The 27,342-nt window shown below is 48.9% G+C and overlaps 2 protein-coding genes and 1 non-coding gene across 3 annotated transcripts in view; 2 read left to right on the top strand and 1 right to left on the bottom strand.

Moving 5' to 3' along the window:
• The window catches only part of PRPF6 (pre-mRNA processing factor 6), a 55,784-nt gene extending 35,062 nt beyond the window's left edge, over window positions 1–20,722 (bottom strand). The window contains exons 1-9 of the mRNA XM_053574890.1: window positions 20,470–20,722; window positions 18,980–19,148; window positions 14,791–14,909; window positions 13,033–13,111; window positions 11,540–11,716; window positions 11,179–11,334; window positions 4,694–4,788; window positions 3,810–3,966; window positions 2,294–2,456 (exon numbers count right to left, since the gene is read on the bottom strand). Coding sequence (XP_053430865.1) covers window positions 2,294–2,456; window positions 3,810–3,966; window positions 4,694–4,788; window positions 11,179–11,334; window positions 11,540–11,716; window positions 13,033–13,111; window positions 14,791–14,909; window positions 18,980–19,148; window positions 20,470–20,540 — 1,186 coding nt within the window. The 5' untranslated portion in view covers window positions 20,541–20,722. The remainder of the gene's footprint in view (window positions 1–2,293; window positions 2,457–3,809; window positions 3,967–4,693; window positions 4,789–11,178; window positions 11,335–11,539; window positions 11,717–13,032; window positions 13,112–14,790; window positions 14,910–18,979; window positions 19,149–20,469) is intronic.
• Window positions 18,327–18,432, top strand: LOC128574316 (U6 spliceosomal RNA). Its single transcript, XR_008376693.1, has one exon. It is a non-coding gene; the product is annotated as a U6 spliceosomal RNA (small nuclear RNA).
• Window positions 20,723–21,069: 347 nt separating the features above from the next.
• On the top strand, window positions 21,070–26,844 carry SAMD10 (sterile alpha motif domain containing 10). Its single transcript, XM_053574939.1, has 5 exons — window positions 21,070–22,420; window positions 24,297–24,478; window positions 24,565–24,736; window positions 25,155–25,295; window positions 25,456–26,844. The coding sequence occupies exons 1-5, from the start codon at window positions 22,330–22,332 to the stop codon at window positions 25,476–25,478; spliced, it is 609 nt and encodes a 202-aa protein (XP_053430914.1). The 5' UTR covers window positions 21,070–22,329; the 3' UTR covers window positions 25,479–26,844.
• The last annotated feature ends 498 nt before the right edge of the window (window positions 26,845–27,342 follow it).

Below are 27,342 nucleotides of genomic sequence, written 5' to 3'. Positions count from 1 at the left end.
CACTTGGGCTCAAGAGTTTGAGGTTGCTGTGAGCTGTGATGCCATAGCACTCTACCGAGGGCGACAACTTGAAACTCTTGTCTCAAAAAAAAAAAAAGAAAGAAAGAAAGAAAAAGAAAAGAAAAAAAAAAAACTGGTGGCTCATGCTTGTAATCCTAACACTCCAGGAAGCTGAGGCGGGTAGACTGCTTGAGCTCATGGGTTCGAAACCAGCCTGAACCAAAGCAAGACCCTATTTCTCCTAAAAATAGAAAAACTGGTTCAGTGCCTATAGCTCAAGTGGTTAGGGCACCAGCCACATACACCGGAGCTGGCGGGTTCAAATCCAGCCCAGGCCTGCCAGTGACAACTGCAACCAAAAAATACCTGGACGTTGTTGCAGGCGCCTATAGTTCCAGCTATTTGGGAGACTGAGGCAAAAGAATCGCTTAAGCCCAAAAGTTTGAGGTTGCTGTGAGCTGTGATGCCACGGCATTCCACCCAGCGCGACAGCTTAAGACTCTGTCTCAAAAAAAAATAATAATAATAATAATAAAATAAAAATAAAAAAACTGAGGCAAGAGGATAGCTTGAGCCTGAGTTGAAGGTTACTGTGAGCTATGACACCACAGCTTAAGACTCTGTCTCAAAAAACAAAAAAAAAAAAAGAAAGAAAGAAAAACTCAATTCAATTCAAGATGGGGGAGGAGGATGGAGGGAAGTGAATGGGTACAAAAAAAGAAAAAAAATAGAGGTCTTCTACCCAAGAACCCTGCCCTGATACTCAGCACATGAGCCCAAACATTACGGACATCTCTAGTTCATGTTTCAGCACCTCATGAAAAAATAAGAGCTGGTAGGCTGGGTGTGATGGCTCATGCCTATAATCTCCCTTGACTTGAGAAGTCAAGGTGGGTGGACTGCCTGAGCTCACAAGTTCAAAACCAGCCTGAGCCAAAGCAAGACCCCATCTCTCAAAAGAAAAAAAAAAAAAGAAAAAGAATTAGCCAGGTGTTGTGACGGGTGTCTATAGTCCCAGCTACTTGGGAGGCTGAGATAAGAGGATCGCTTGAACCCAAGAGTTTGAGGTTGCTATGAGTTAAGACGCCAGAGCATTCTTTTTTTTTTTTTTTGAGACAGAGCCTCAAGCTGTCACCCTGGGTACAGTGCTGTGGCATCATAGCTCACAGCAACCTCCAACTCCTGGGCTCAAGCAATTCTCCTGCCTCTGCCTTCCAAGTAGCTGGGACTACAGGCACCCACAACATCCGGCTATTTTTTTTTTTTTTTTTGGTTGTAGTCGTCATTGTTGTTTGGCGGGCCCGGGCTGAATTCCAACCCACCAGCTCAGGTGTATGTGGCTGGTGCCTTAGCCACTTGAGCCACAGGCACTGAGCCAAGACACCACAGCATTCTAAGAAGGGTGACCAAGTGAGACTCTGTCTCAAAAAAATAAATAAATAAAAACGAGCTGGAAACCTCACTGAGAATTGCCTTAAGTTTCTATAAAATAAACCTCATTTTACCCAAGCTATTAGCTCTGCCTGCTTTGCTCCAGAACAGCCCTCTGACTAGCACTTGTTCTGAATGCTCTAAAGCAGCAATGACTGCACAGTTGTGAAGGGAGAAACAGTGCTCCTTTTATGAGTCCACAATGATGATAAACAGTCCACCCGCATGTATCCACCTTGGCATTGATCTCTACATAGAATCCTTTTCCCTGGGCTCAGCGGCTAGGACGCTAGCCACATACACCAAGGCTGGTGGGTTCAAATCCAGCCTGGGCCTACCAAAAAACAATGACAACTATAACCAAAAAACAGCCGGGCGTTCTGGTGGGTGCCTGTAGTCCCAGCTACCTGGGAGGCTGAGGCAAGAGAATCGCTTAAGCCCAAGAGTTTGAGGTTGCTATGGGCTGTGACACCATGGCACTCTACCCAGGGCGACAGCCTGAGACTCTGTCTCAAAAAAAAAAAAAAAAAAGACTTTGGCTTATTACCCGTAGCACAGTGGTTACGGCGCCAGCCACATACACTGAGGCTGGCGGGTTCAAACCCGGCCCAAGCCAGCTAAACAACAATGACAACTGCAAAAAAAAAAAAAAATAGCTAGGTGTTGTGGTGGACACCTGTAGTCCCAGCTACTTGGGAGGCTGAGGGCAGGGAATCGCTTAAGCCCAAGAGTTTGAGGTTGCTGTCAACTGTGATGCCATGGCGCTCTACCAAGGGTGACACAGTGAACAGCAGTACCTCCTTCGGATGACAAGGGCACCCAGGACACCTGCTGTTGTTGGGAACCTCCAAGAGAAACTCACCTTTCCGAAGAACCCGCTTCTTTGCTCGAATGTCTGTTTCCAGCTCTGCTGCTCTGATGTAAATCCTAACAGACTGTGGGAGATGCCGGACCGCTTGGGCCACCACAGCCTTGGCAGTGTCCCCAGGCTGCAACCTAGCTGCTTCTAACCACACATCTTCACTCTGTAAGGGAAAAGAAAAGAGCAGAAAGGCTACAACATACAGACTGGAGCCATGAAGGAGAGGCACGTGCCTCTGGAGCAGAATCTCAGGCCCCCAGGCTTTATGAACGTCAACCAGCTTGGCTTCAGTATGCCCACACCAGAGCTCTCCATTGTGCCAACGCTCAGGAATATGGAAACCATACCTGAGTGGGGGACAATGCAATGCTTTGTGAAAAATACAATTTGCCCAACAGGATACACTCAAAGAAAAAGCAAAAACTATGCCTCTGCCTAGGAAGTTCTGATTTGTACCTACTGTCCCAGGATAATTACTCATAGGGCCCCCTTTACTGGCAAGAATATCCAGTCCGAACAGTAAAGTGCACAGGCACTTAAGAGGGTCCTATAGTACTTTTTTTTTTTTTGAGACAAGAGTCTCACTTTGTTGCCCTCAGTAGAATCCCGTGGCATCACAGCTCGCAGCAATCTCAAACTCTTGGGTTCAAGTGATCCTCTTGCCTCAGCCTCCCAAGCAGCTGGAACTATAGGCGCCTCCCCCACAACACCCAGCTATTTTTTCATTGCAGTTGTCATTATTGTTTAGTTTGCTCTGGCTCAGGCTGATCTCGAACTAGTTAGCTCAAATAATCCACCCATCCCAGCCTTCCAGAGTGATGGGATTACAGGTGTAGGCCACCAGGCCCGGCCTCAGTACTTTTCAAAGCTTGTCTAATCACTCCTCCTCCAAAAACAAAAATGTTATAATATTCTTTTAAGAGTTTTAGACCCGGCGCCTATAGCTCAGTGAGGTTGCTGTGAGCTATGATGCCATAGCCTCTAACCAGGGTGACAGCTTGAGGCCCTGTCTCAAAAAAAAAAAAAAGTTTTTACCAGCCATTAAATTTCTTACATTAGGTGGGTGAAGAAATGACTGATTTAGCTCTTTCTGGTTAAGGTTATCCTGCCATTAAACTAGAAGTGGACTAGTCTTTACTCCATATAAAAACAAGCAGGAGAAAAACCCCTTTCCCACTTCCCACATCATCCCCCTAGCCCAGTGGTTCTCAATTTGTGGGTTGCAACCCCTTTGTAACAATGAAAATACATCACGCATATCAGATATTTACATTATGATTCATAACAGCAGCAAAATTACAGTTATGAAGTAGCAATGAAAATAATTTTATGGTTGGGGCTCACCACAACATGAGGAACTGTATTAAAGGGTTGAAGCCTTAGAAGGTTGAGAACCACTGCCCTAGCCTGTCCTGCTCAACATTAAAAGGCAAACAGATTTGCCCCAGCTTGATTTATCCCACAGGGGGCTGGCAACTGTGCAGCCTTCCAGGAAAATACCCTACAACATGCTCACCTTGGGGCACATCTCTGTCCCCTTCATGATAAGGTTCCGAGCTACTTGCAGCTTCCCAGTGACTTCTTCAAGGCGGGCTGATGCAATCCACGCTGGTGGGTGATGAGGGTTTGTCTCGCGGACAGACTTGAGAAGCAGTCTTGCCTTCTTGATATCACTACCAGAGTGGGAATGCACACAGTGTTAGGCCACACTGCCCCAAGAAAAGAGGTTCCCAATTCACAGACACAACATATAAACTACTAATCTTAATGTCCCACAGAGCAGAAACCAACTCAGGACTCTGGTCAGCACCACCCCAAGTCTGTTTAGCATCCCTGCAGACAATTCTGAAAACTGAAGGTCCAGCCAGACAAGCTGCTTTCTAGTCCAGCATAGGCTCAGATTTGAATTGTTATTTGTAAAACACTGACTATGGGGGCAGTGCCTATGGCTCAAAGGAGTAGGACGCTGGCTCCATATGCCGGAGATGGAGGGTTCAAACCCAGCCCGGCCAAAAAAAACAAAAAACAAAATAAAACACTGAATATATACAATGAATGGATACTGATCTATCTTAGATGGAAAACCAAACTAATCCACTACATATTTCTTAGAACACCTATGCTGCATTTTGGGGTTTGGGGATCTTTTTGTGTGTAAGACAGTGTCTCACTTGGCTACCCAGGCTGGAGTACAATGGCACAGTTATAGCTCACAGCAGGCTTATAACCTCCCTGATCTAAAGTGATCCTCCCAGCTTGGCCTCCCAAAGTGCTGGAATTACAGGTGTAAGGCACTGTGCCCTTTGTCACATTTTATCTGCATATTTCCCAAATAAAATCCAAAACATTCTAGGCAACTAGAGCGCCTGTCCCAAACCACTGATTTTGCAAAGCACTCACTTGATATCCCCTCCGTGGGTCGGGATCATAGAATTTAAATCTGTCAGATAGCCTTTGGGGTCAACTACAGTCTGTCCACTCACGGAGTCAGACACCTATAAGACAGGCCAAATTAAGAGTCAGCTGGACATGGTGAGGAACATCTAAAACAAAGTACTCAGAGGGTCCCTGGAATCCCTTCCCACAATCTTGACTCCAGTGGATACTCAGAAGGAAAAGGAAGAAAACCACCTTAATATCATTCAGACAATATTTGTGATAATAAATAAATTTCTTCTATCTAAAAAATGACTTATATTAAAAAAATTAAAGTCCCAGGAAATAAAACCAAAGAAGAAATTTAAAAAAAGGCTAAGAACAAGTAAAATCCAGAAATCACAAAGTTTATCATGAAGTCAGTAACTTCAACTAAAAATAAAATGTGCATATAGCAGTTCATTATACTATGAACAAACAAAAACCCAATTAAAAAAATGGGGTTCGGCGCCTATGGCTCAAGAGGCTAAGGCACCAGTCACATACACCTGAGCTGGCAGGTTCGAATCCAGCCCGGGCCCGCCAAACAATAATGATGGCTACAACCACAAAAAATGGCCCGGCATTGTGGCAGGCGCCTGTAGTCCCAGCTACCTGGGATGCAGAGGCAGGAGAATTGCTTGAGCCCAGGAGTTAGAGGTTGCTGTGAGCTATAATGCCACAGCACTCTACCCAGGGGGATAGCTTGAGGCTCTGTCTCCAAAAAAAAAAAAAAGGGAAGGGACCCAAATAGATATTTCTCTAAAAAAGACATACGAATCCCTAGCATCACTAATTATTAGGGAAATCCAAATCAAAACCAAAAAGAGATACCACTTCACATCCACTAGGATGGTTATTTTCAAGGAAAAAAGGAGGAAGAAAATCAGCATGGGCAAGAATGTGGAGAAACTGGAACCCTCAGACACAGCTGCTATGGAAGGTATTATGGCAGTTCCTCAAAAATTTAGACATAAGGGCGGCCCCTGTGGCTCAGTCGGTAAGGCGCCGGCCCCATATACCAAGGGTGGCGGGTTCAAACCCCGCCCCAGCTGAACTGCAACCAAAAAATAGCTGGGTGTTGTGGCGGGCACCTGTAGTCCCAGCTACTCGGGAGGCTGAGGCAAGAGAATCGCTTAAGCCCAGGAGTTGGAGGTTGCTGTGAGCTGTGTGATGCCATGGCACTCTACCGAGGGCCATAAAGTGAGACTCTGTCTCTACCAAAAAAAAAAAAAAAAAAAAAAATTTAGACATAAAATCACCATATACAGCTATTTCAGTAATTCCACTTCTAGGTATGTACCCAAAAGAATAGAAAGCAGGTCTCAAACAAATCCTCGTAAACCATGTTCATATCAACATTGCTCACGATAAATGCAGAAGCAATCAAGTGTTCACAGACAGATAAATGGGTTAAGTAAAATACGGTCTATACACAAGTAGAGTATTATTCAGCTTAAAAGATGAGGGAAACTCTGACACGTGCTAAAACATGGATGAACCTTGAAGACATTATGGTAAGTAAAATAAGCCAGTCACAAAAAGACAAATACTGCATAGCTCCAGTCACATGAGGTCCATGAAGACATCAAATTCATAGAAAACAGAGAGCAGAACGGGGGGGAGCTGAGAGAGATGGGTGGGGAGTCAGTTTCTGTTGCAAAGATGAAAAGAATTCTAGAAATGGGTGGCAGTGATGGCTGTGTAACGTGAATGTACTTATCAGTGAACATACACTTACAAATGATTAAAATGTTAAATTCTGTGTTCTATGTATTTTCTTTTCTTTCTTTTTTTTGAGACAGAGCCACACCATATTGCCCTGGGTAGAGTGTCGCGGTGTCACAGTTCACCACAACCTCAAATTCTCGGGCTCAAGTGATTCTCTTGCCTCAGCCTCCCAAGTAGCTGAAACTACCTACAGACACTTGCCACGCCTGGCTATTTTTTTTTTTTTTTTTTGTGGTTGGTGTTTAACAGGCCCAAGCTGGGCTCAAAACCACCAACCCTGGTGTATATGGCTGGCACATTAACCACTGAGCTACAGGCACCAAGCCAATGTTCTATGCATTTTACCACAAAAATGTACTACAATAAAGTTTTTTTGTTAAACAAAATATTTCTATATTCCACAAACAAGTCTAACAGAGAAACAATAGAAAACTTGCAACATGGCTGGGAGCGGTGGCTCACCTGTAATCCCCAGCACTTGGGAAGCCGAGGTGGGTGGACTGCCTGAGCTCACAGGTTCGAGACCAGCCTGAGCCAGAGCAAGACCTCGTCTCTAAAAACAGCCAGGTGACGGGCGGCGCCTGTGGCTCAGTCGGTAAGGCGCCGGCCCCATATACCGAGGGTGGCGGGTTCAAACCCGGCCCCGGCTGAACTGCAACCAAAAAAAAAAAAAATAGCCGGGTGTTGTGGCGGGCGCCTATAGTCCCAGCTACTCAGGAGGCTGAGGCAAGAGAATCGCTTAAGCCCAGGAGTTGGAGGTTGCTGTGAGCTGTATGATGCCATGGCACTCTACCGAGGGCCATAAAGTGAAACTCTGTCTCTACAAAAAAAATAAATAAATAAAAATAGCCAAGTGTTAGACGGCACCTGTGGCTCAGTGGGTAGGGCGCCGGCCCCATATGCCGAGGGTGATGGGTTCAAACCCAGCCCCGGCCAAAACTGCAACAAAAAAATAGCTGGGTGTTGTGGCGGGCGCCTGTAGTCCCAGCTACTCGGGAGGCTGAGGCAAGAGAATCATCTAAAGCCAGGAGTTGGATGTTGCTGTCAGCTGTGACGGCACAGCACTCTACCGAGGGTGACAAAGTGAGACTCCGTCTCTACAAAAAAATAAATAAATAAATAAATAAAAATGAAGTTCAATTAAAAAAAAAAAAAAAAAAGCCAGGTGTTGTGGTAGGCACCTGTAGTCCTAGCTGCTACTAGGGAGGCTGAGGCAAGAGAACAGCTTGAGCCCAAGAGTTTGACATTGCTGTGAGCTATGGCAACAAAGTGAAACTCTGTCTCAAAATAAATAAAGAAAGAAAGCATGCAACAAAATGGCACTGTGTTAAACAAGCCTAAGGAGACACATGAGGCCCTTCACAGAACTGCCCTCAGCTCCCACAAGGAAAGACAATCAGCGTCAGCGTGAATAGAAAATGCAAACTGAGCCAACAATTAAAAAAAAAAAAAAAAGAATGCAGTATACAGAGTGGAGTAATACTCAGCCATAAAAAAGGAATAAAAATCCTGTCATTTGCAACAACATGGAAGAACCTGGAGAACATTATGTTAAGTGAAATAAACAAGCACAGAATGAAAAATATTGGATGATGTGGAATGTGTGTGCAATGTAAAAGAAGCAGAGACTGGTATGGTGGTTACCAGAGGCTGGGGAGAACAGGGGGAAGGAGGCATGAGGAGAGTCAACCAATGGGTACAAAGTTATAGTTAGAAGGGAGAAATAGGGCGGCGCCTGTGGCTCAGGGGGTTAAGGCACTGGCCCCATATACCGAGGGTGGTGGGTTCAAACCCACCCCGGCCAAACTGCAAGAAAAAAATAGCCAGGCACTGTGGCAGGCGCCTGTAGTCCCAGCTACTTGGGAGGCTGAGGCAAGAGAATCGCCTAAGCCCAAGGACTTGGAGGTTGCTGTGAGCTGTGACACCACAGCACTCTACTGAGGGTTAATAAATGAGACTCTGTCTCAATAAATAAATAAATAAATAAATTTAAAAAAAAAAAAGAAAGGAGAAATAGCTGTGGTGTTGTATTGCACAACAAGGTGACGATAGTCAACAATAATGTATGCAATAGCCAGAAGATATGATTTTGTTTTGTTTTTGCAGTTTTTGCCCGAGGCCGGGTTTGAACCAGACACCTCCAGGGTCCAACGCCCTACTCCTTTGAGCCACAGGTATCGCCCCAAAGATATGATTTGGAATGTTCTCACCACAAAGAAATGACAAGTGTTTTAAGGTGATGGGTGTGCTAGTTATTGTGATGTGACCATTACAGAATGTATTTGTACGTGTGTATCAAAACATCACACTGTATCCCATAAATCTGTACGATTATTATGGACCAATTAAAAACAAAATCAAGGGCAGCGCCTGTGGCTCAGTGAGCAGGGCGCTGGCCCCATATACCAAGGGTGGCAGGTTCAAACCCAGCCCCAGCCAAACTGCAACAACAAAAAATAGCCGGGCATTATGGCGGGCGCCTGTAGTCCCAGCTACTTGGGAGGCTAAGGCAGGAGAATCGCCTAAGCCCAGGAGCTGGAAGTTGCTGTGAGCTGTGGGACACCACGGCACTCTACCAAGGGCAATAAAGTGAAAACTCTGTCTCTACAAAAAAATAAATAAATAAATAAAAATAAAAACAAAATCAAACTTAAAAAAAAAAAGAAAGAAAATGCGAAGTGAGGCTCGGTACCCATAGCACAGTGGTTACAGTGCCAGCCACATGCACCAAGGCTGGCAGGCTGGAGCCCAGCCCATGCCGGCTAAAATGACGACAACTGCAACAAGAAAATAGCCAGGCATTGTGGCAGGCATCTGTAGTCCCAGCTACTTGGGAGGCTGAGGCAAGGAAATAACTTAAGCCCAAGAGTTTGAGGTTGCTGCGAGATGAGACGCCACAGCACTCTACCAAGAGTGACATAGCAAAACTCGGTCTCTAAATAAATAAATAATAAAAATAAAAAACAAATAAAAAATAAAATAAAATGCAAACTCAGGGCAGCGCCTGTGGCTCAGTCGTTAAGGCACCGGCCCCATATACCGAGGGTGGCGGGTTCAAACCCGGCCCTGCCTGAACTGCAACCAAAAAATAGCTGGGCGTTGTGGCAGGCGCCTGTAGTCCCAGTTGTTCGGGAGGCTGAGGCAAGAGAATCGCTTAAGCCCAGGAGTTGGAAGTTACTGTGAGCTGTGTGACGCCACGGCACTCTACCGAGGGCCATAAAGTGAGACTCTGTCTCTACAAAAAAAACAAAACAAAAACAAAAACAAAATGCAAACTAAGCAAAGACTTTTTGCTAACACTGGCAGGCTGATGGCAATGACACACCTCTGACCAGGCAGTGTTACATGCCATGGCACACCCACACAGACACACCCAGCACAGGGGCATGCTTACCCAGTGTTAACAGTGTGAAAGAACTCATTTGACACTAAGTAGGTATGTATGAATTTTTTCCTTCAAGTATCTTAAAAAGGGGTCAGTGCCTGTGGCTCAAGCAGGTAAGGCACCAGCCACATACACCTGAGCTGGTGGGTTCAAATCCAGCCCAGGCCCGCCAAACAACAATGGCTGCAACCAAAAAATGGCCAGGTGTTGTGGTGGGCGCCTGTAGTCCCAGCTACTTGGGAGGCAGAGGCAGGAGAATCGCTTGAGCCCAGGAGTTGGAGGTTGCTGTGTGCTGGAATGCCACAGCACTCTACCCAGGGGGACAGTTTTTGAGGCTCTGTCTCAAAAAAAAAATCTTAAAAAGAAGCTCCCACCCAGCACCCCCCTTCATTCCCTGGTGGTGATCTCTGGTGAGTGTAGCCTTGGACATTTCCCAGGTATGTGTAAATACATCCATGAATGTATACTTTTCTTCCAACACAGAGAATTATATGCACTACTCTAATTGCTTTGAGTTGTTTTTTGTTTTGTCAGAGACAGGGTCTCACTGTCACCCAGACTACAGTATAGTGGTGTGATCATAATTCACCATAGCCTCAAACTTCTGGGCTCAAGCCATTCTCCTGCATTGGCCTCCCAAATACTAAAATTATAGGCTGAACCCTGCCATATTTACTTTTTGTGCAAAGAGGAAAGGACCTTAAGCTTCATACACACAGCACATATGATTTGTCATGAGTGCCCTCAACACTTATGATGGCCCCAGGTTCCTAAGGGGAAGGGTGGATATGACACATGGCTGGCCCTTGACTTGTGGCCTGTACACCTATAGGTAGACACACAAACCCAAATGCACACAGAATCTCAATCACTCTCTGTAATGGGACAGAAATCTTACATTCTCTCAAGTCTGCTTATCTCACAGCAAAGCACTTATGAAGGATCAGCTTTTCATATTTCTTTTGAGTTTTTTGTTTTTTTAAAAACAAGCACGGCTCTTTGTCCGTAGTTCAGTGAGTAGGGGCACCAGCCACATACACCAGAGGCTTTCGGGTTCAAGCCTGGCTGGGCCTGCTAAACAAGGACAATTGCGATCAAAAATAGCCTGGCATTGTGGTGGCCGCCTGTAGTCCCAGCTACTCAAGAGGCTGAGGCAAGAGAATCACTTAAGCCCAAGAGTTTGAGGTTGCTGTGAGCTGTGACGCTGTGAGCTGTGGACACTCTACCCAGGGCGACACAGTGAGACTCTGTCTCAAAAACAAAACAAAACAAAAAGCACATATTAATTTTATAACCAGAAAACAAAAATGTTTAAACACCATCTGTAAAGAACTATTGCATGACAAATTCTCACCTGGCTCAGCCTCATGTCCATTAGGGTATTCCTTGCCTGGCCGATCTTCCTCATGTCCAGCTCACCTGTGCCAGGTGTCATCAATCCTGGTGTCATTCCACCTGGATATGGGGTGTTCAGTCCACCTGGATAGGGTGTATTAAGACCTCCAAATTGCTGTGCAGGGGGAGGGACAGAATAAAATGCTGGCTTGCACATTCATGCTGAAAAACCTTATTCTCTCTGAAATCTTTCCACTGTGGCCTGACATGTGCACAGTTGTGCAGACAGACCCGACACAATACTGCCACTATGCTAAATTACTAACATGACAATGCCCACCATCCCCACAGTGATCTGTCCTGTCCTCTTGGATGCTCACAGTTTGTCGGGGATCCACTGAAGTATGGTTCTCTCCAGTCTGTAAGTGTTTGGCAAAGAAACTGTCAGGAACAGGGGTCAGCTTCTCATAGCGTGGGTTCCGCTGGCGTTTGTTTCTGGCATCGCCAACCTCAGGGATGCTCAGCCACTCTTCTTCTGTGACTTCTGCCAACTTCCTCTGGAAACATCCATCACCCAAAACATTAATTCTCTGGCAGAATTTCACATGCACAGGTAGAATCAAGCTCTCCTTCAACCCTAGCAACCAGACCATCACGCTTCAAGAAGGATTTCATTTTTTCGTTTCTTTGGGGTTTTTTTTGAGATAAGAGTCTTACTCTGTCATCTGGGTAGAGTGCCACAGTGTTATCATAGCCTACAAAAAACCTCGAACTCTTGGGCTCAAATGATCCTCCTGCCTCAGGCTCCTGAGTAGCTGGGACTACAGGCGCCTGCCACCACACTCAGCTAGTTTTTTCTGCTTTTAATAGAGACGGGGTCTCTCTCTCTTATTCAAGCTGGTCTCAAAACTCCTGAGCTCAAACAATCCACCCGCCTCCACCTCCCAGAGTGCTGGGATCACAGGCATGAGCCACCACACCCAGCTTTTAGAAAAGATTTTGATACACAAATGATTTTCTACTTCACTTAGAAAAATCAATTTATTGCATATGTTCTACATCACTAAAATGTAAATTATTCTATCAAAGCCCAAAAGATATAGTTAAGAAAACCATATGCACAAATGGAATCAAAATTATAAAGGAAGTTCATTTGTCCCACTATTTATGGTAGGGGAAGAAAAGGTTTTTTTTTTACACACACGTACACATAATTAAACATATTGAAGCAAGGACCTTCTTCTTCTTCTTTTTTTTTTTTTTTTTTTTTGTAGAGATAGTTTCACTTTATTGCCCTCGGTAGAGTGCCGTGGCGTCACACAGCTCACAGCAACCTCCAACTCCTGGGCTTAGGCGATGCTCCTGCCTCAGCCTCCCGAGTAGCTGGGACTACAGGTGCCCACCACAACGCCCGGCTATTTTTTTTTGTTGCAGTTTGGTGGGGGCTGGGTTTGAACCCGCCACCCTCGGTATATGGGGCCAGCGCCCTGCTCACTGAGCCACAGGCGCCGCCCAAGACCTTCTTCTTCTAGGCAACAATCCCGAATTAAATATAGAGCAGGTTAATAAAGTCTCATTAATTCCACACCAGGAGTCTGCTTCACTACTGATTATGGTTAAGAGCACTAGAACAGCCATTCCATCTACTTACTTTTATTAACTATTTCTTTTTTTTTTTTTTGTAGAGACGAGTCTCACTGTACCGCCCTCGGGTAGAGTGCCGTGGTGTCACACGGCTCACAGCAACCTCTAACTCTTGGGCTTACGTGATTCTCTTGCCTCAGCCTCCCAAGCAGCTGGGACTACAGGCACCCGCCACAACGCCCAGCTATTTTTTTGTTGCAGTTTGGCCGGGGCTGGGTTTTCTACTTACTTTTAGATCTGAGAACTGCTGTTGGATTTTAGGGCGTTCCATACGATATTTCTCAATTTCTTCTTTCTCCCTTTGCTCCCTAGGAAAGAAAACATGTGCACACATTAGAAATTGTGGATGTCCATTCTGAAACAAAGTTGCTTTATTATATGTCTTAATTAAATCATCAAAAAGAATAATTCGGGCAGCACCTGTGGCTCAAAGGAATAGGGCACTGGTCCCATATGCCAGAGGTGGTAGGTTCAAACCCAGTCCTGGCCAAAAACTGCAAAAAAAAAAAAAAAAAAAGCAGCACCTATGGCTTAGTGAGTAGGGCACCGACCCCATATACCGAGGGTGGCAGGTTCAAATCTGGCCCCGGCCAAACTGCAACAAAAAAAAAAAATAGCCAGGCATTGTGGCAGGCGCCTGTGGTCCCAGCTTCTCGGGAGGCTGAGTTAAGAGAAACACCTAAGCCCAAGAGTCAGAGGTTGCTGTGAGTAGTGTGACACCACGGCACTCTACCATGGGTAACAAAGTAAGAGTCTGTCTCTACAAAAAAAAAAAAAAAAGAATAATTCTACACTCTCAGCAGCTAACTCAAATGTATTTTAAGGCCAGGCATGGTGGCTCATGCCCACAATCCCAGCACTTAGGGAGGCCGAGAGGTCCTTTAGGCCAGAAATTCAAGACCAACCTGGGCAATGTAACAAAACCCATCTCTATGCAAAAAAAAAAAAAAAATTTTTTTTTTTTTTTTTTGTAGAGACAGAGTCTCATTTTATTACCCTCAGTAGAGTGCCATGGCGTCATATAGCTCATAGCAACCTCCGACTCCTGGGCTTAGGTGATTCTCTTGCCTCAGCCTCCAGAGTAGTTGGGACTACAGGCGCCTGCCACAATGCCCGGCTATTTTTTTGCTTGATCTCAAGAGTTCATGACCAGTCTGAGCCAGAGTGAGACCCTGTCTCTAAAAAATATAGCCAGGTATTGTGGTTAAGTGCCTGTAGTCCCAGCTACTTGAGAGGCTGAGTCAATAGGATCACTTGAGTCCAAGAGTCTGAGGTTGCTGTGAGCTATGATGCCATAGCACTCTACCAAGGGCAGCAAAGTGAGACTCTGTCTAAAAATTAAAAAAAAAATTTCCATATAAACAGGTACACTGAGGCACCATCAATACAACAGATTTGCTAAACCTGAGTTCAGTGCAAGATGCCCACATCAGAGGTCTCCAGGGGAGGTCATACCCCTGATGAGGCACCACAGACAGAATGCCCACCCACACTGGCACCAGGACAGCTCTGCCTCTTGGCCTGTTCTCTGCATGCCCCATAGCCCAAGGGACTCCTCACGGCCATGTCACCACACTTATATGAGGAATGAGTTTCCAAACCACAACCACCTCCCCAAGAGACTTCAGATGTCCATTTGCCATCTTTAATACATTTCTAAATGACTTAATACACCCCCTAAGGCCCATCTCAAAGATGATAACCCTGAGATACAGTCAAAGTAATGCTCCTGATTCTACTGTCTTCTGGAAAGGCTGAGTTCCCAAACTCTCCACTGCAGCCCCCAGGTCCTGAGGCTCCTCTACAATACCCCAACACTCACCCAAATATGGCTACTGCAGACCAACCCAAGTGACTTTGAAGCTGAGCAGACATACATGTTATTTTTATTTCTGCAACTTTTCTCCAAATGTAAAATAAGTCAAAACAAAGCATTTTTTTAAAAAATTAAAACATAACCACTATGAAAAGCAACAATTTGTTTTACCTCCTTTCTTTTCTTCTTTCGTCCATCCTTTTATCCAGAGCTGCATAAATAGCATCTGCTTCCTCATCATCTTTCTCATATGGCCCACTTGAGAAGAGGCTTCCAGCATAGCCATTGAACTGAGAACCAAACACACCATCAGAAGGATCAGTTTCTCCTGCAACAATCCCCACTAGCAAGAACAAAAATCCTCTCTTTTTTTTTTTCTTGAGACAGAGTCTCATTATGTCACCCTCAGCAGAGTGTCATGGCTTCACAGCTCACCACAACCTCCAACTCCTGGGCTTAAGTGACTGTCCTGCCTCAGCCTCCCAAGAAGCTGGGACTACAGGTGTCCACCACAATGCACATCCATATTTTTTGGCTGCAGTTGTCACTGTTGTTTCAGCAGACCCAGGCCGGGCTCGAACCCACCAGCCTCGGTGTATGTGGCCCATGCCCTAATCACTGAACCACGGGTGCCAGCTCGTTTTTTTTGAGACAGAATCTCAAGCTATTGTTTTTTTTTGAGACAGAATCTCAAGGTAGAGTGTCGTGGCATCACAGCTCATAGCAACCTCAAATTCTTGGGCTTAAGCAATTCTCTTGCCTCAGCCTCCCAAGTACCTGAGATTACAGGCGCCCGCCACGCCAGGCTATTTTTTGGTTGTAGTTGTCATTGTTGTTTCTAGGGCCTGGGCTGGACTCGAACCCGCCAGCTCCAGTGTGAGTGGCTGGCACCTTAGCCACGTGAGTTACAGGCGCCGAGCCCTCTTTTCTTTTTTTTATTTTTTTGAGACAGAGATTCACTTTGTCGCCCTCGGTAGAGTGCGGTGGCGTCATAGCTCATAGCAACCTCTAACTCTTGAGCTTAGGTGATTCTCTTGCCTCAGCCTCTCAAGTAGCTGGGACTACAGGTGCCCAACACAACACCTAACTATTTTTTGTTGCAGTTGTCACTGCTGTTTTAGCTGGTCAGGGCAGGTTTGAACCCGCCACCCTCAGTATATGGGGCCGATGCCCTATCCACTGAGCCACAGGTGCCACCCTTTTTTTTTTGTTATTTGTTTTTTTAATTGGATACAGAGTCTTACTATGTTGCCCTCAGTAGCGTGGGTAGAGTGCATGGCATCACAGCTCACAGCAATCTCAAACTCTTGGGCTAAAGCGATTCTCTTGTGTCAGCCTCCCAAGTAGCTAGGACTACAGGCGCCCACCACAATGCCTGGCTATTTTTTTGTTTTTGTTGTTGTAGTGTCATTGTTGTTTTAAAAGGCCCAGGCATGGGCGGCGCCTGTGGCTCAGCGGGTAGGGCGCCGGTCCCATATGCCGGAGGTGGCGGGTTCAAACCCAGCCCCGGCCAAAATTAAAAATAAATAAATAAATAAAAGGCCCAGGCAGGTTCAAACCCACCAGCCCTGGTGTATGTGGCTGGCGCCGTAACCTCTGAGCTATGGGCACTGAGCCCAAAAAATCATGTCTTGTAAAACACTTGCTAAATTATATTTTTGAAGTTAATCTAAGTTAATCCACAACATAAATGATCAGTACTCTTTTTTTGACTGTTTCTTAAAAAAGAGTCTTGCTCAATTGCCCAGACTAGAGTGACAGACTGGACCACAGCTCACTGTAGCCTCCAGTTCTCAAGCAGTGCAGGTGCTAATTAGTCCTCTGCAAGTGCCATGGGCATGAGAGACAGAGAGGGAGGAAGGGACAGGAAGGGACCAAAAAGGCAAACAAAATGCAATGGAGTACCCAGACAAGGTTCTAAGCCAGAAACAGGATATTCTCAGAAAAACTGGTAAAATTCAAATAAGATCATATATTAGTTAATAGTATTATGTCAATATTCATTTCCTAGTTTTAAGCAGACAATTAAATCAGAACTCAACCCCTTTTATAATAGCTGCAAAATAAAATAAATTAAAATACGTTAGCATATACATAACCAAGGAAATTAAAGAACTCTATAAGGAGAACTAATGAAAGAAATCACAGATTGGGGTGCTGCCTGTAGATCAGTGGGTAGGGCACCGGTCAAATACACTGAAGTTGGAGGGTTTAAACCCAGCCCGGGCCAGCTAAAACAACAATGACAACTGCAACAACAAAATAGCTGGGCGTTGCGGCAGGCGCCTATAGTCCCAGCTACTTGGGAGGCTGAGGCAAAAGAATCGCTTAAGCCCAAGAGTTTGAGGTTGCTGTGAGCTGTGACACCACAGCACTCTACCCAGGGTGACAGCTTGAGACTCTATCTCAAAAAAAAAAAAAAGAAATCACAGATGGCACAAACAAATGGAAAGATCCCATCCTCAGGGACTAGAAGAATTAATACTGTTAAAATGTCCATATTGCCCAAAGTGATCTACAGATTCCATTTAACTCTTATCAAAATATCAACATCATCTTTCACAAAATCATAAAAAACAACCCTTGGCTTGGCGCCGTAGCACAGTGGTTATGGCACCAGCCATGTACATGGAGGCTGGCAGGTTCAAACCCAGCCCAGGCCAGCTAAACAAATGCAACAAAAAAATAGCCGGGTGTTGTGGCGGGCAACTGTAGTCGCAGCTACTGGGAGGCTGAGACAAGGGAATTGCTTAAGCCCAAGAGTTTGAGGTTGCTGTGAGCTGTGACAACACAGCACGCTACCAAGGACAACACAGTAAGAATCTGTATCAAGGGCGGCGCCTGTGGCTCAGTGAGCAGGGCGCCGGCCCCATATGCCGAGGGTGGCAGGTTCAAACCCAGCCCCGGTCAAACTGCAACAAAAAAATAGCCGGGTGTTGTGGCGGGCACCTGTAGTCCCAGCTACTTGGGAGGCTGAGGCAAGAGAATCACTTAAGCCCAGGAGTTGGAGGTTGCTGTGAGCTGTGTGAGGCCACGGCACTCTACCGAGGGCCATAAAGTGAGACTCTGTCTCTACAAAAAAAAAAAAAAGAATCTGTATCAAAAATAACCAAAAAACCCCACACACAAACCTAAAATTCATATGGAACCAAAAAGAGGACAAACAGCCAAAGGAATCTTAAGAAAATAGGAAGGTATTACATCACCCAACTTCAAATTACACTACAAGGCAAGAGTAATCAACATAGCATGGTACTAGTATAAAAGTTGGCTCACCTCCCGTACCGCAAGGGTTACAGTGCCAGCCACATACACTGAGGGTGGCGGGTTCAAACCCAGCCTGGGCCAGCTAAACAACTGCAAAAACAAATAAAATGGCCAGGCATTGTGGCAGACACCCTGTAGTCCCAGCTACTTGGGAGGCTGAGGCAAGAGAATCGCTTAAGCCCAGGAGTTTGAAGTTGCTGTGAGTTGTGATGCCACGGCACTCTACCCAGGGTGAAGTGAGAAGAGGGAAAGGAAAGGAGAAAAGGGAAAATGGAAAAAGGAAAGGAAAAGAAGAATCTTTTCCTCAGAGGAAAGATGTGATGTGTTAGAAGATACCTGACAAAACCTCACTTGACTAAGAGAGCGAGTGCTAAAGCTAAAATAGCAAATATTACCAAAAATCCCACTTTGAGTTTTCATCATTAAAGACTGGCCAATATGTGTCACTTTGGCAGCACATTAACTAAAATTCAAATGATACAGAGAAGATTAGCATGGCCTGTACACAAGGACGACAGGCAAATTCATGAAGTGTTTCATATTATAAAAACAAAAGACTGTCCAGTACAATATACCAAGGCAGTGATCCTAATCTTTGTAAGTGTATCTTTTTTGAAGAGGGGAAAAAAAAAACCCATCTTTCCTGCTCTCCCTCATGCTCTGCTAAAAATATCCCATGAACAGGCTTGGTGCCTGTGGCTCAAGCGGCTAAGACACCAGCCATATACACCTGAGCTGGCGGGTTCGAATCCAGCCCGGGCCTGCCAAACAACAATGATAGCTACAACCAAAAAAACAGCTGGGCGTTGTGGCAGGCGCCTGTGGTCCCAGCTACTTGGGAGGCTGAGGCAAGAGAATCACTTAAGCCCAGGAGTTGGAGGTTGCTGTGAGCTGTGATGTCACAGTACTCTACCCGGGGGTGACAGCTTGAGGCTCTGTCTCAAAAAAAAAAAAATCCCATGAACAGCTAAAATGTTAAATGCATGGCCCCCCGAGCTACTCATCACAGATGCCAACAACACAATGGGTCACAAAGTTGGCCAGCCCTCCTGAAGACTGGTTGGAGGAGCCACGGGAGCCCAACACAAATCACCTCATCATAGTTGGTGTCATTCAGATCCTCGTCATCATCATCAGCAGCCTGGTTTTTCTTCATCTGGTCCCCAACGGTTCTCTTGCCGGGTGGTGCATGGCGATCATCTACAGGATCATTTGCATCCCGGGCTGGCCCAATGTCTGACCGGGTAGTGAAGCCAGTGGCACTGCAGGAAACCCCAAGACACCCATTATTTGGGAAACCCTGTTCCTATGCTCTCCCCTGGACCTCCAGGCATCACCTAATAACATTTCTTTATCTCTCTGGGAAACCTCCAGAGAGCCTGGTGACAGTGAGCTGCACTCTCAAACATTGCCTACACAGAGAAGGATACCAAAGCAATCTCTTCTCACCCCAAGATTTCATCTTCCCCTCCACATTCAATCGGGCTATCAAGCCTAACTTGGTCCAAACTGAGCCCCTCTTCTGTGCCCTGCCTCTCAGCCTTCCTCTACTTCAACCTATGCTCTGCCAAATGATTCTTCCCAAAATGCAACTCTAAGGACTTTTGAGTGTCAGGGTCATTCTGATTCCTCCATGAGTTCTAGCCTGACTTTTAAGGACCTCTGACCAACTGCAGCTCCATCCATGGATGCACATTCCATCCGTAGTGGACTCCTGCTGACCCCATTTTCCTGTTAACCTTTCTGTTAGCTGCCTTCACACTAAATATCAGTTTCTCTCCTACACATTTCACATTTGTATAACCCCAAATCCAGTTCTCCTTCCAAACTTAGCTCAAATGCCACACTACATTGAGGGTCCCCTAATCTCTGGAACCCCAGAGTTCTAAATCTGTTCCTCTACGTGTACTTATTTAAACTAATATGAAACCTCCCCTAATAAAGTGCAGGTCCTTTGAAGATGGTGTTCACCATCTGAGTCTATTTTTTTTTGGCTAAAGTTATCATTGCTGTTTGGCAGGCCGGGGCTGGGCTTGTACCCGCCACCTCTGGTGTATGTGGCTGGAGCCCCAGCCACTTTAGGTACAGGCACCAAGCCACCATCTGAGTCTTGTATGTACCCTGCAGACTCTAATACAATACCATCAACAAGAGAAACTCGACAGTTTTTCTTTTCTTTCTTTCTTTTGTTTTTTTTTTGAGGCAGAGTCTCACTATGTCGCCCTCAGTAGAGTGCCATGGCATCTTAGCTCCCAGCAACTTCAAACTCTTGGGCTCAAGCGATTCTCTGGAATCGGCCTCCCTGGAAGCTGGGACTAGAGGAGCCCACCACAACACCCGGCTATTTTTAGAGGTGGGAGCTCGCTCCCGCTCAAGTTGGTCTCGAACGTGTGAGCTCAGCCGACCTGCTCGCCTCGGCCTCCCAAGTGCTGGGATTACAGGCGTTGAGTCATCGCGCCCGGCCCCTTCCCACAGCAATTAAACCAAACATCTAGCGTCCTTCAAACCCACAGGCCCCAGCCTTGAGCGCGCGCGCCCCGCTCCGCTAGCAGGCCCCGGTCCTCGACGTCCCCCTGGACTCACCCCCGGCCCAGCCCCGGCACGTAGCCGAGCGGCGCTGGCATGCCCAGGAAAGGCTTCTTCTTCTTGTTCATGGCGGCAGCGACGACCAAGGCGGGAAGGGAAGGAACCAGGCCGCGGCGGAGGCAAAAGAGCAGAGAATTTCGAGGATCTGTCGTCCAAGGCCGGTCTGAGAAAGGGGTCGCGGCCGTCGCGTCACGGATGCCCCGGAAGTAGAGCACAAGGTTCGCTCGAAGCCCGCTAACCTCCGGCTCCCCGGGAGAAAGTACCGACGCGCTGGTTTAGGCGACTTCCGGTCGTAGTTGCAGGGCGGGGAATTCGGCGTGCGCGGGAGCGCCCTCTTGTGGCAAGCGGGCCTCGCGGGGCCGCACCGAACCCCGCCTGGCGACAGAGGTGCCCTGGCACACCACCCTAACAATCCCTGGAGGACACCAAAACTGAGCCTGGGGCATCCCTGCTTCCTGGGTGCTCTTAGTGCATTCCCGAGGAGACCTGCCTGTGCAAACAGAACCCACAGGTCCCCTCCCCTTTTGAACCAGCCCAACCTCCCACCCTGCCCTTTGGAGCGGCCCTAACCCTGGTGGCCCTGATCATTTCTTAGTGGAGCTGCACACCTGTTCAGTTGTGTAAAGCTTGTACGTTGTGGTTGTGCGCACACCTGTCTGTGTGTGTGTCCTGTGTGCAGAATGTTGCCCTGCACTTTTAGCAGCCAGACTCTTGGGTCCCAATTCAGGGGCCTGGCCTTGCTGGTAAATGTAGGGACTCCAGCCTGATCATTTATTTCACCCACACCCCTCATCATGCCTTGAACATTCTGGTGAGGGTTAGAATTAGCCCAGCCACATCCCCGGCTTCTAGAGAGCTAAATGGTAATAAATGAATGCAGCCAGACCTGTCAGGATTAGGGTATGTGAACATGCTAGTCACAAGCACGTGGGTGACTTCCACATGATTTTAGTGGGGCATGTGGACAGGTCAGCTCACACGTGTGCTCATGTTTGGGGTCTACGTGCATGGCTACATTCTGTACATGCATTTCTGCATATCTATACGCACTTCTGCTGTGAGACATCCTTCAGCCCTACATATACCCAGGCTTTTGAGCAGACCATGCAAAACTCAGCTAGTTGCAAGCCAGGCCTTCTGCTGGACCAGGCAACCACATTTTTCCTGCCTCCAGCACACCAGCACTTGAGGTCTTGGAAGTAATACGTCTCTCCTGCCTGCTATAGCCACCCTTATGTTATCTTTCCCGGGAGCCCTAGCCAAATCCCTTTAGGTTACTAAGCACTGTACCACCCCTGCCTCCCAGGCACTGAGCCAGATTCTGGGCTATAGAGGGAGAGCAGAAGTCGAATTCACAGCTGAGGAGTAAGCAAAAGTCAAGCTGGCTCCTCTGGAAAAGCAGGTGCCATTGGAGAGCAAGACCTCCTGAAGGTCTGGAGAATGGCTAAATGTCTGAGAAGGCCCCTGGAGTAGGTAGGATGCCCCCACACACACACACACACAAAAGGAATTGACAACTCCCCACTTCCCGGCCTCAGAGGCTTCAGGGCAGGTGCGCAGAGACACTTGTTTGTTGAGTCGTGCCCAGGTGCGCATAGACGCCCCTTGCCCTGGCAGACACCCTTTGCACACGCAGACCCGCGCGCCACCGACACACCTCTGAGTTCCCGGAGCGCGCCCGGCACTCAGGGCTTGGCTGCAGGTGCCTCGCCGCGCAGACTCGCCGGCCGCGGGGACCGGCTCAGGCGCGGGGCCGGCTGGGGCGGGGCGGGGCGGTGGCGCGCGTTCCCCGCCGGCCACACCGGCCGCCCTGCACTAGGCAAGGGGCGTGTGCGCGGGCTTGGCACCGCGGGCCCCATGTTCACCGAGCTGAGGTCCAAGCTGAGCCCCCCGCGAGGCCGCGCCGGGGCAGTGCGCGCGGGCTTTGGGGAGCGCCGGGATGTGGACGGTGAGCGGCGCTGGACAGGGGCGCGGGGTTATTGCGGGTGGGGAGCTCGAGGACTGAGAGGCATGGGGGCGGGACCAGGTGGCTTTAGAGCAGCAGCGTTAAGCAAGCTGGAGGCGTTCTGGCCTAAAAGGGTCCCAGTGGCCTTTGTCCTGCGCTGGTGGGGGAAGCAGCCTCAGGCCTTGAGAATCAGCGCGCCTTGGGTTAGGATGAGGGCGTAAAAGGCCGAGGCTCATGTCTCCAGGCTGGCACCACACTAGCGTCACCTTTTTCTTCACGCGAAGAAAACCCCCCTAACCCTGTGGGTGGGGCCAAGAGAGGGCAGTGGTTACGGCCCAGCTCCGGTGCCCCCTGCACCATTCACCATTTCCTTATTGAATTCTGACGTTGGGGTTGGGAGGTACCGACCGACGGACGGACTGGCTGAGCCACCTCACCAAGTGCCGGCAGGAAATAGGCGGGGCCCCACTGGCCCCCGCAGGTGCTGCGCGAGCGGAGGCGTCTGGTCGGCTGCAGCCCAACAGCTCTGGCCCCTGCAAAGCCCTGAGACCACTGTACCTTTCCGGGGGAGGTGCGGGCTTAGAATAAATCTTTTCCCGGAGCACTAGAGGCTACCTCGGGGCGGTGACCAACTGACTACACCCTCTGCTGACCCCAGACCCGAAGTTAAAGAATTAGAGAGAGGCTTGCTAAGTCTCTGGAGTCTTTTATGGGCTGAAGTTCAGGAGAGTGTCTCCCCCATTACTCAGCCTTGCCGGACTCACCAGCAAGCACTGCCACCAGTACAGAGTGGGCGCCTGCGTCTATGACAGGGAGGGTCTCTCACTCTGCTGCTGCTGTGGGTGGCCATACTAAGGCAAGGGCCTTGATATGGGGACCTTCTCCTTCCCTGCCTGGGTGTCAAGAAGATAGAGCAGGGCGGCGCCCGTGGCTCAGTCGGTAAGGCGCCAGCCCCATATACCGAGGGTAGCGGGTTCAAACCTGGCCCCGGCCAAACTGCAACCAAAAAAAATAGCCGGGCGTTGTGGCGGGCGCCTGTAGTCCCAGCTGCTCGGGAGGCTGAGGCAAGAGAATCGCTTAAGCCCAGGAGTTGGAGGTTGCTGTGAGCTGTGTGAGGCCACGGCACTCTACCGAGGGCCATAAAGTGAGACTCTGTCTCTACAAAAAAAAAAATAAAAAAAAAAAAAGAAGATAGAGCAAGCCTGTGCCCACCTTGCTGTCTCCTCCTAGGCTCTGAAACTTGCAGGTGCTGGTGCCGAGGTGCACCTATTCACAGTGCCTAACAGAACTAGGCAAGTGTGGGAACCCACACCTCATAAAGGTGTCTGCTCCTCTCCAGACTCATGTGATGAGTACCATGAAGTTGGAGTGGGAAGAGGGACCCCAGGGCATTTCATGAGTCCCTGAGCACAAGGCTGTATCCCTACATACATGTGCTAAACAGGCCATTCCCAGTGGACACTCACCCCCACACAGTGCTGTCCTGAGACATGTGGGAGGCAGCATGGCAGGAAAGGCATGTGTTTGGGGAAGGAATTCCACTTGTCAGCTTGCTCAGAGCAAGGTTGCAAGCCTCTCTGTTCATGAGGGCAGAAAGCTAAGCTCCACCAGGGTGAAGTCGGGAGTTTCCCCAGGATAGCACCTCTTGCCTGGCCATAGGCCTATAAGGAGAAATGTGTTTCCAGTTCTTACAGCTGGGTAGGGTCCTTACAACAGCTTCTGCACAGTTTCTTCACGTTTGGGGGCTGGAGAACCCCTCACATGGGAAGCAATTCCCCTCAGTGATGGAGGGAGATGGGCTAGGCTGGGAGCTGGCTCTCAGGGACAGGAGCCTCTGTCCCTGCCCTTGACTGCTCTGACCAGGCACCCTTGCATACAGCCACTGCCCACTTCAGCTTCTGCCGGACCCTCCTAGAACACACGGTGTCTGCTGAGAGCATCCCCTGCCACCTGCCTCGCACGCAGGTCACCAGCCTCACGTGGCACGACTCCCGCAGCCAGAGAGCAGCTGGCAGCAGGCCGGTAAAGCTTCTGCAACAGCCAGGCACAGAGACCCCGCAGGTATCCACCCCTCTGCCTGTCTCAGCCCTTGGCCTGCCCTGCCCACCATTCTCAGTCTACTTGCCACCCACCCTCTTCTCTGGCAGGGCCGGCTGTACTCTGACCACTATGGCTTGTACCACACGAGCCCTTCGCTGGGCGGCCTGACACGGCCCGTGGTCCTATGGAGTCAGCAGGATGTCTGCAAATGGCTCAAGAAGCACTGTCCTCACAACTACCTCGTCTATGTTGAGGCCTTCTCCCAGCACGCCATCACCGGTATAACAGGAGCAGCGGGAGGAAGCCAGAATGCCTGGGAGAGACCCTCCCCCACAGTCAGCCCGCCTTTGTTTTTCTTGCTATTGTTTCCATCTCTTGTGTGTCTCCTCCTCAAAGTCACTCTGTCCTCTAGTCTTTGTCTCCTTGAAGAATCTTTCATATCTCTCTGTGCCTTTCTTTCTGGGTCTCTCCCAGTCTCCCTGCTGGAAAGGGAGTCTTGTTTCCCTGTTCAGTCTTTGTCTTCTGCTCTTCCTTTCTTCTGTCCCTGTCCTTCAAAGTCTCTTTCCCAGATTCTCTGTCTGAGTTTCTCTGTACCCACCTCTGCTCTGCACTCTCCTCACCCCTTTCTGTCTTAGTCTCTGCTTTGACTCTTGGCGCTTTTGTTGGCCTCAGCTCAGCCTCTCTTCCCTCTCTGCAGGTCGGGCGCTATTACGGCTGAATGCAGAGAAGCTGCAGCGGATGGGGTTGGCCCAGGAGGCCCAGAGGCAGGAGGTGCTGCAGCAGGTGCTCCGCTTGCAGGTGCGCGAGGAGGGGCGGAGCCTGCAGCTGCTCAGCCAAGGTCAGTGAGGGGCCAGGTGCCAGAGCAGCCTGGGGGCTAGGCTGAAAGGCCCCTCTGGGTGGGTGGGTTGGTGACCTCAGTAGAGCGCGCAGGGGTCCAGGGGGGGCAGGCTACAGTCGGTGCTGAGAACGTCAACCTTCTCACCCTTATCCACCCACAGCTTCCTTTGGAAACATGTCCTAGCTGCTGTCAAGGTTTGAACCCCAGACCCCAGCACTGTGACCAGAGCCCACAGCCAAGGATGAGGCAGAGCTGGCTGTGCAGTTTCTTGTGGACCCTACTGGATGCCCTAGTGGCCAAGCCTGCCCAATGGACAGGCAAGACCAGGATCACCACCTCTAAGCGCCTCTGGTTAGGCATTCCAGTCTGGGGCAGGGTGGGTAGGAGGCTGCTTGAATGTGGCCCCTCCTGCTGGGACCTGAGCCCAAGCCTTCCCCCAGTGTGCTGGCAGCATGAAGGGCAGCTGCCTGCAGCCAGAGCTGTGGACATCCCCCCACACCCCAGGGACTATGTTTATTTACATCTCCCCTACCTGCTGAGCCACTCATCCTTCTATCCACTCATCTAGTACAGTTTTGAGCCCTCCACTGGCACTGCCAGGTTAAAATGGCACAGGTGGGATAAATTGGCATGGCTCCCTTTGGCTTGTACCTACCATTCCCCTGCCCCTGCCAGGGCCCAGAAGCCCCAACCCACCCTTGAAAGGAATGGTCAACAGCTCCTGCCCCACTGGACAGTATGCCAAGCACTTCCACTCACTCATTATGTATAAATCCTCACCACAACCCCATCTATTCATGAGAACTGAGGTGGAGAGAGGTTCAGATGGCCCAAGCTTCAGAAACAAATAAGGCACAAGGACTTCAGCCCTGTCCAGGTGGCTCCATCCCCAGTGTCTACCTGGCTTGGTAGTGCTCCCCACCCTATGTTTGGAAAGTCTTGCTTTTGCACCTCTTCCCTGCTTCCAGGTTCAGGGGGACCCCCTTTGAGACAGAGCTATGTGTGGGTGTTTCCTCAGTGCTTTTGCAGGAAAACCTAGATTCCTGAGAGAGGCTATCCTGAGTGTCACATTCCCCTAACAGAAGCCTGAGCAAGCCCTCCCTGGATGGATTGGGATTGGTGCTGCCTGGCAGAAGGATAGTGGAGCAGTCAGAGCTCCCTCTTGCTCTTCTGCCCTCTCCCACTCCCCTTGGGGACTCTGAAAATCTCAGGGACAGATGAAGCTGAGCTCCCAGTCCCCTCTATGTGCTTTGAGCTGGCCTTGGGACTTGAGGCTGGTCATCACCGGTCCTGAGTGCAATTGGACAACTAGCCTGGCCCCTCCCACCCCATGAGCCCCCTCTGGGGAGCACCCATGCCCTTCTAGCTGCCCAAGCATCCCACCCCCCTCGTGGCATCTGCCTTCTTCCAGAGGGCCCTTCCTGGCTCTGCCCCTTTCCTCCCCACTCCTCTGTCTTGCCCCAACCTCTGTGATCCTGTCTCATCTTCCTTGTTCTGTGCTCACTTTTTTATACTCTGACAAGAAACCAGAAATAAACCTAGTTCTCAAGTGCCCAAGGTGCTGGATTGGGTGGGTGGGTGGGGCGCATCCACTGCCACCAGGGATCAGTGGAGTGGTATCCTGGAGCATCCTAACCCTAGAACATCATGGAGACAAGGCAGAGGCTGGAAACCTGAGCTAAAGCCACGTGGACAGCACCCCAGTACTGGACATGACACCCGGTCCACCCAGACACACACTTGTGAGGTTCCCAGGGTATTGTAACTAAGGACCACATGTCAGGTGCCTGGAAATAGCAGAACTTATTCTCTCACAGTTCTGAAGGCCAGAGCCCCAAATCTAGCAGGACAGTGTTGTCTCTGGGGGCTCGAAGGGAGAACCCGTCCTTGCCTCTTCCAGCTTCTGCCAGCTGCCTGGGGTATCCAGGACTCAAGGACACTGCTCCAATCCATCTCTGCAGTCAAGCCACCACCTCCTCCTCTGTCTCAAGTCTCCCTCTGTCTCCCTCCTATGAGGGTACTTGGATGTAGGCCCACCTGGGTTATA

The sequence above is a fragment of the Nycticebus coucang genome, chromosome 21, assembly GCF_027406575.1.
Source record: "Nycticebus coucang isolate mNycCou1 chromosome 21, mNycCou1.pri, whole genome shotgun sequence".
NCBI lineage: Eukaryota > Metazoa > Chordata > Mammalia > Primates > Lorisidae > Nycticebus > Nycticebus coucang.
The sequence above is the reverse complement of the archived record's forward strand: the minus strand, read 5'-3'. Positions and strand labels throughout refer to the sequence as shown.

Coding starts and splice junctions, on each gene's coding strand:
- SAMD10 (XM_053574939.1), top strand. CDS start 22,330: ATGTTCACCGAGCTGAGGTCCAAGCTGAGCCCCCCGCGAGGCCGCGCC. Junction 24,479..24,564: donor CAGGCACAGAGACCCCGCAG/GTATCCACCCCT, acceptor CTTCTCTGGCAG/GGCCGGCTGTACTCTGACCA. Junction 24,737..25,154: donor CTCCCAGCACGCCATCACCG/GTATAACAGGAG, acceptor CCCTCTCTGCAG/GTCGGGCGCTATTACGGCTG.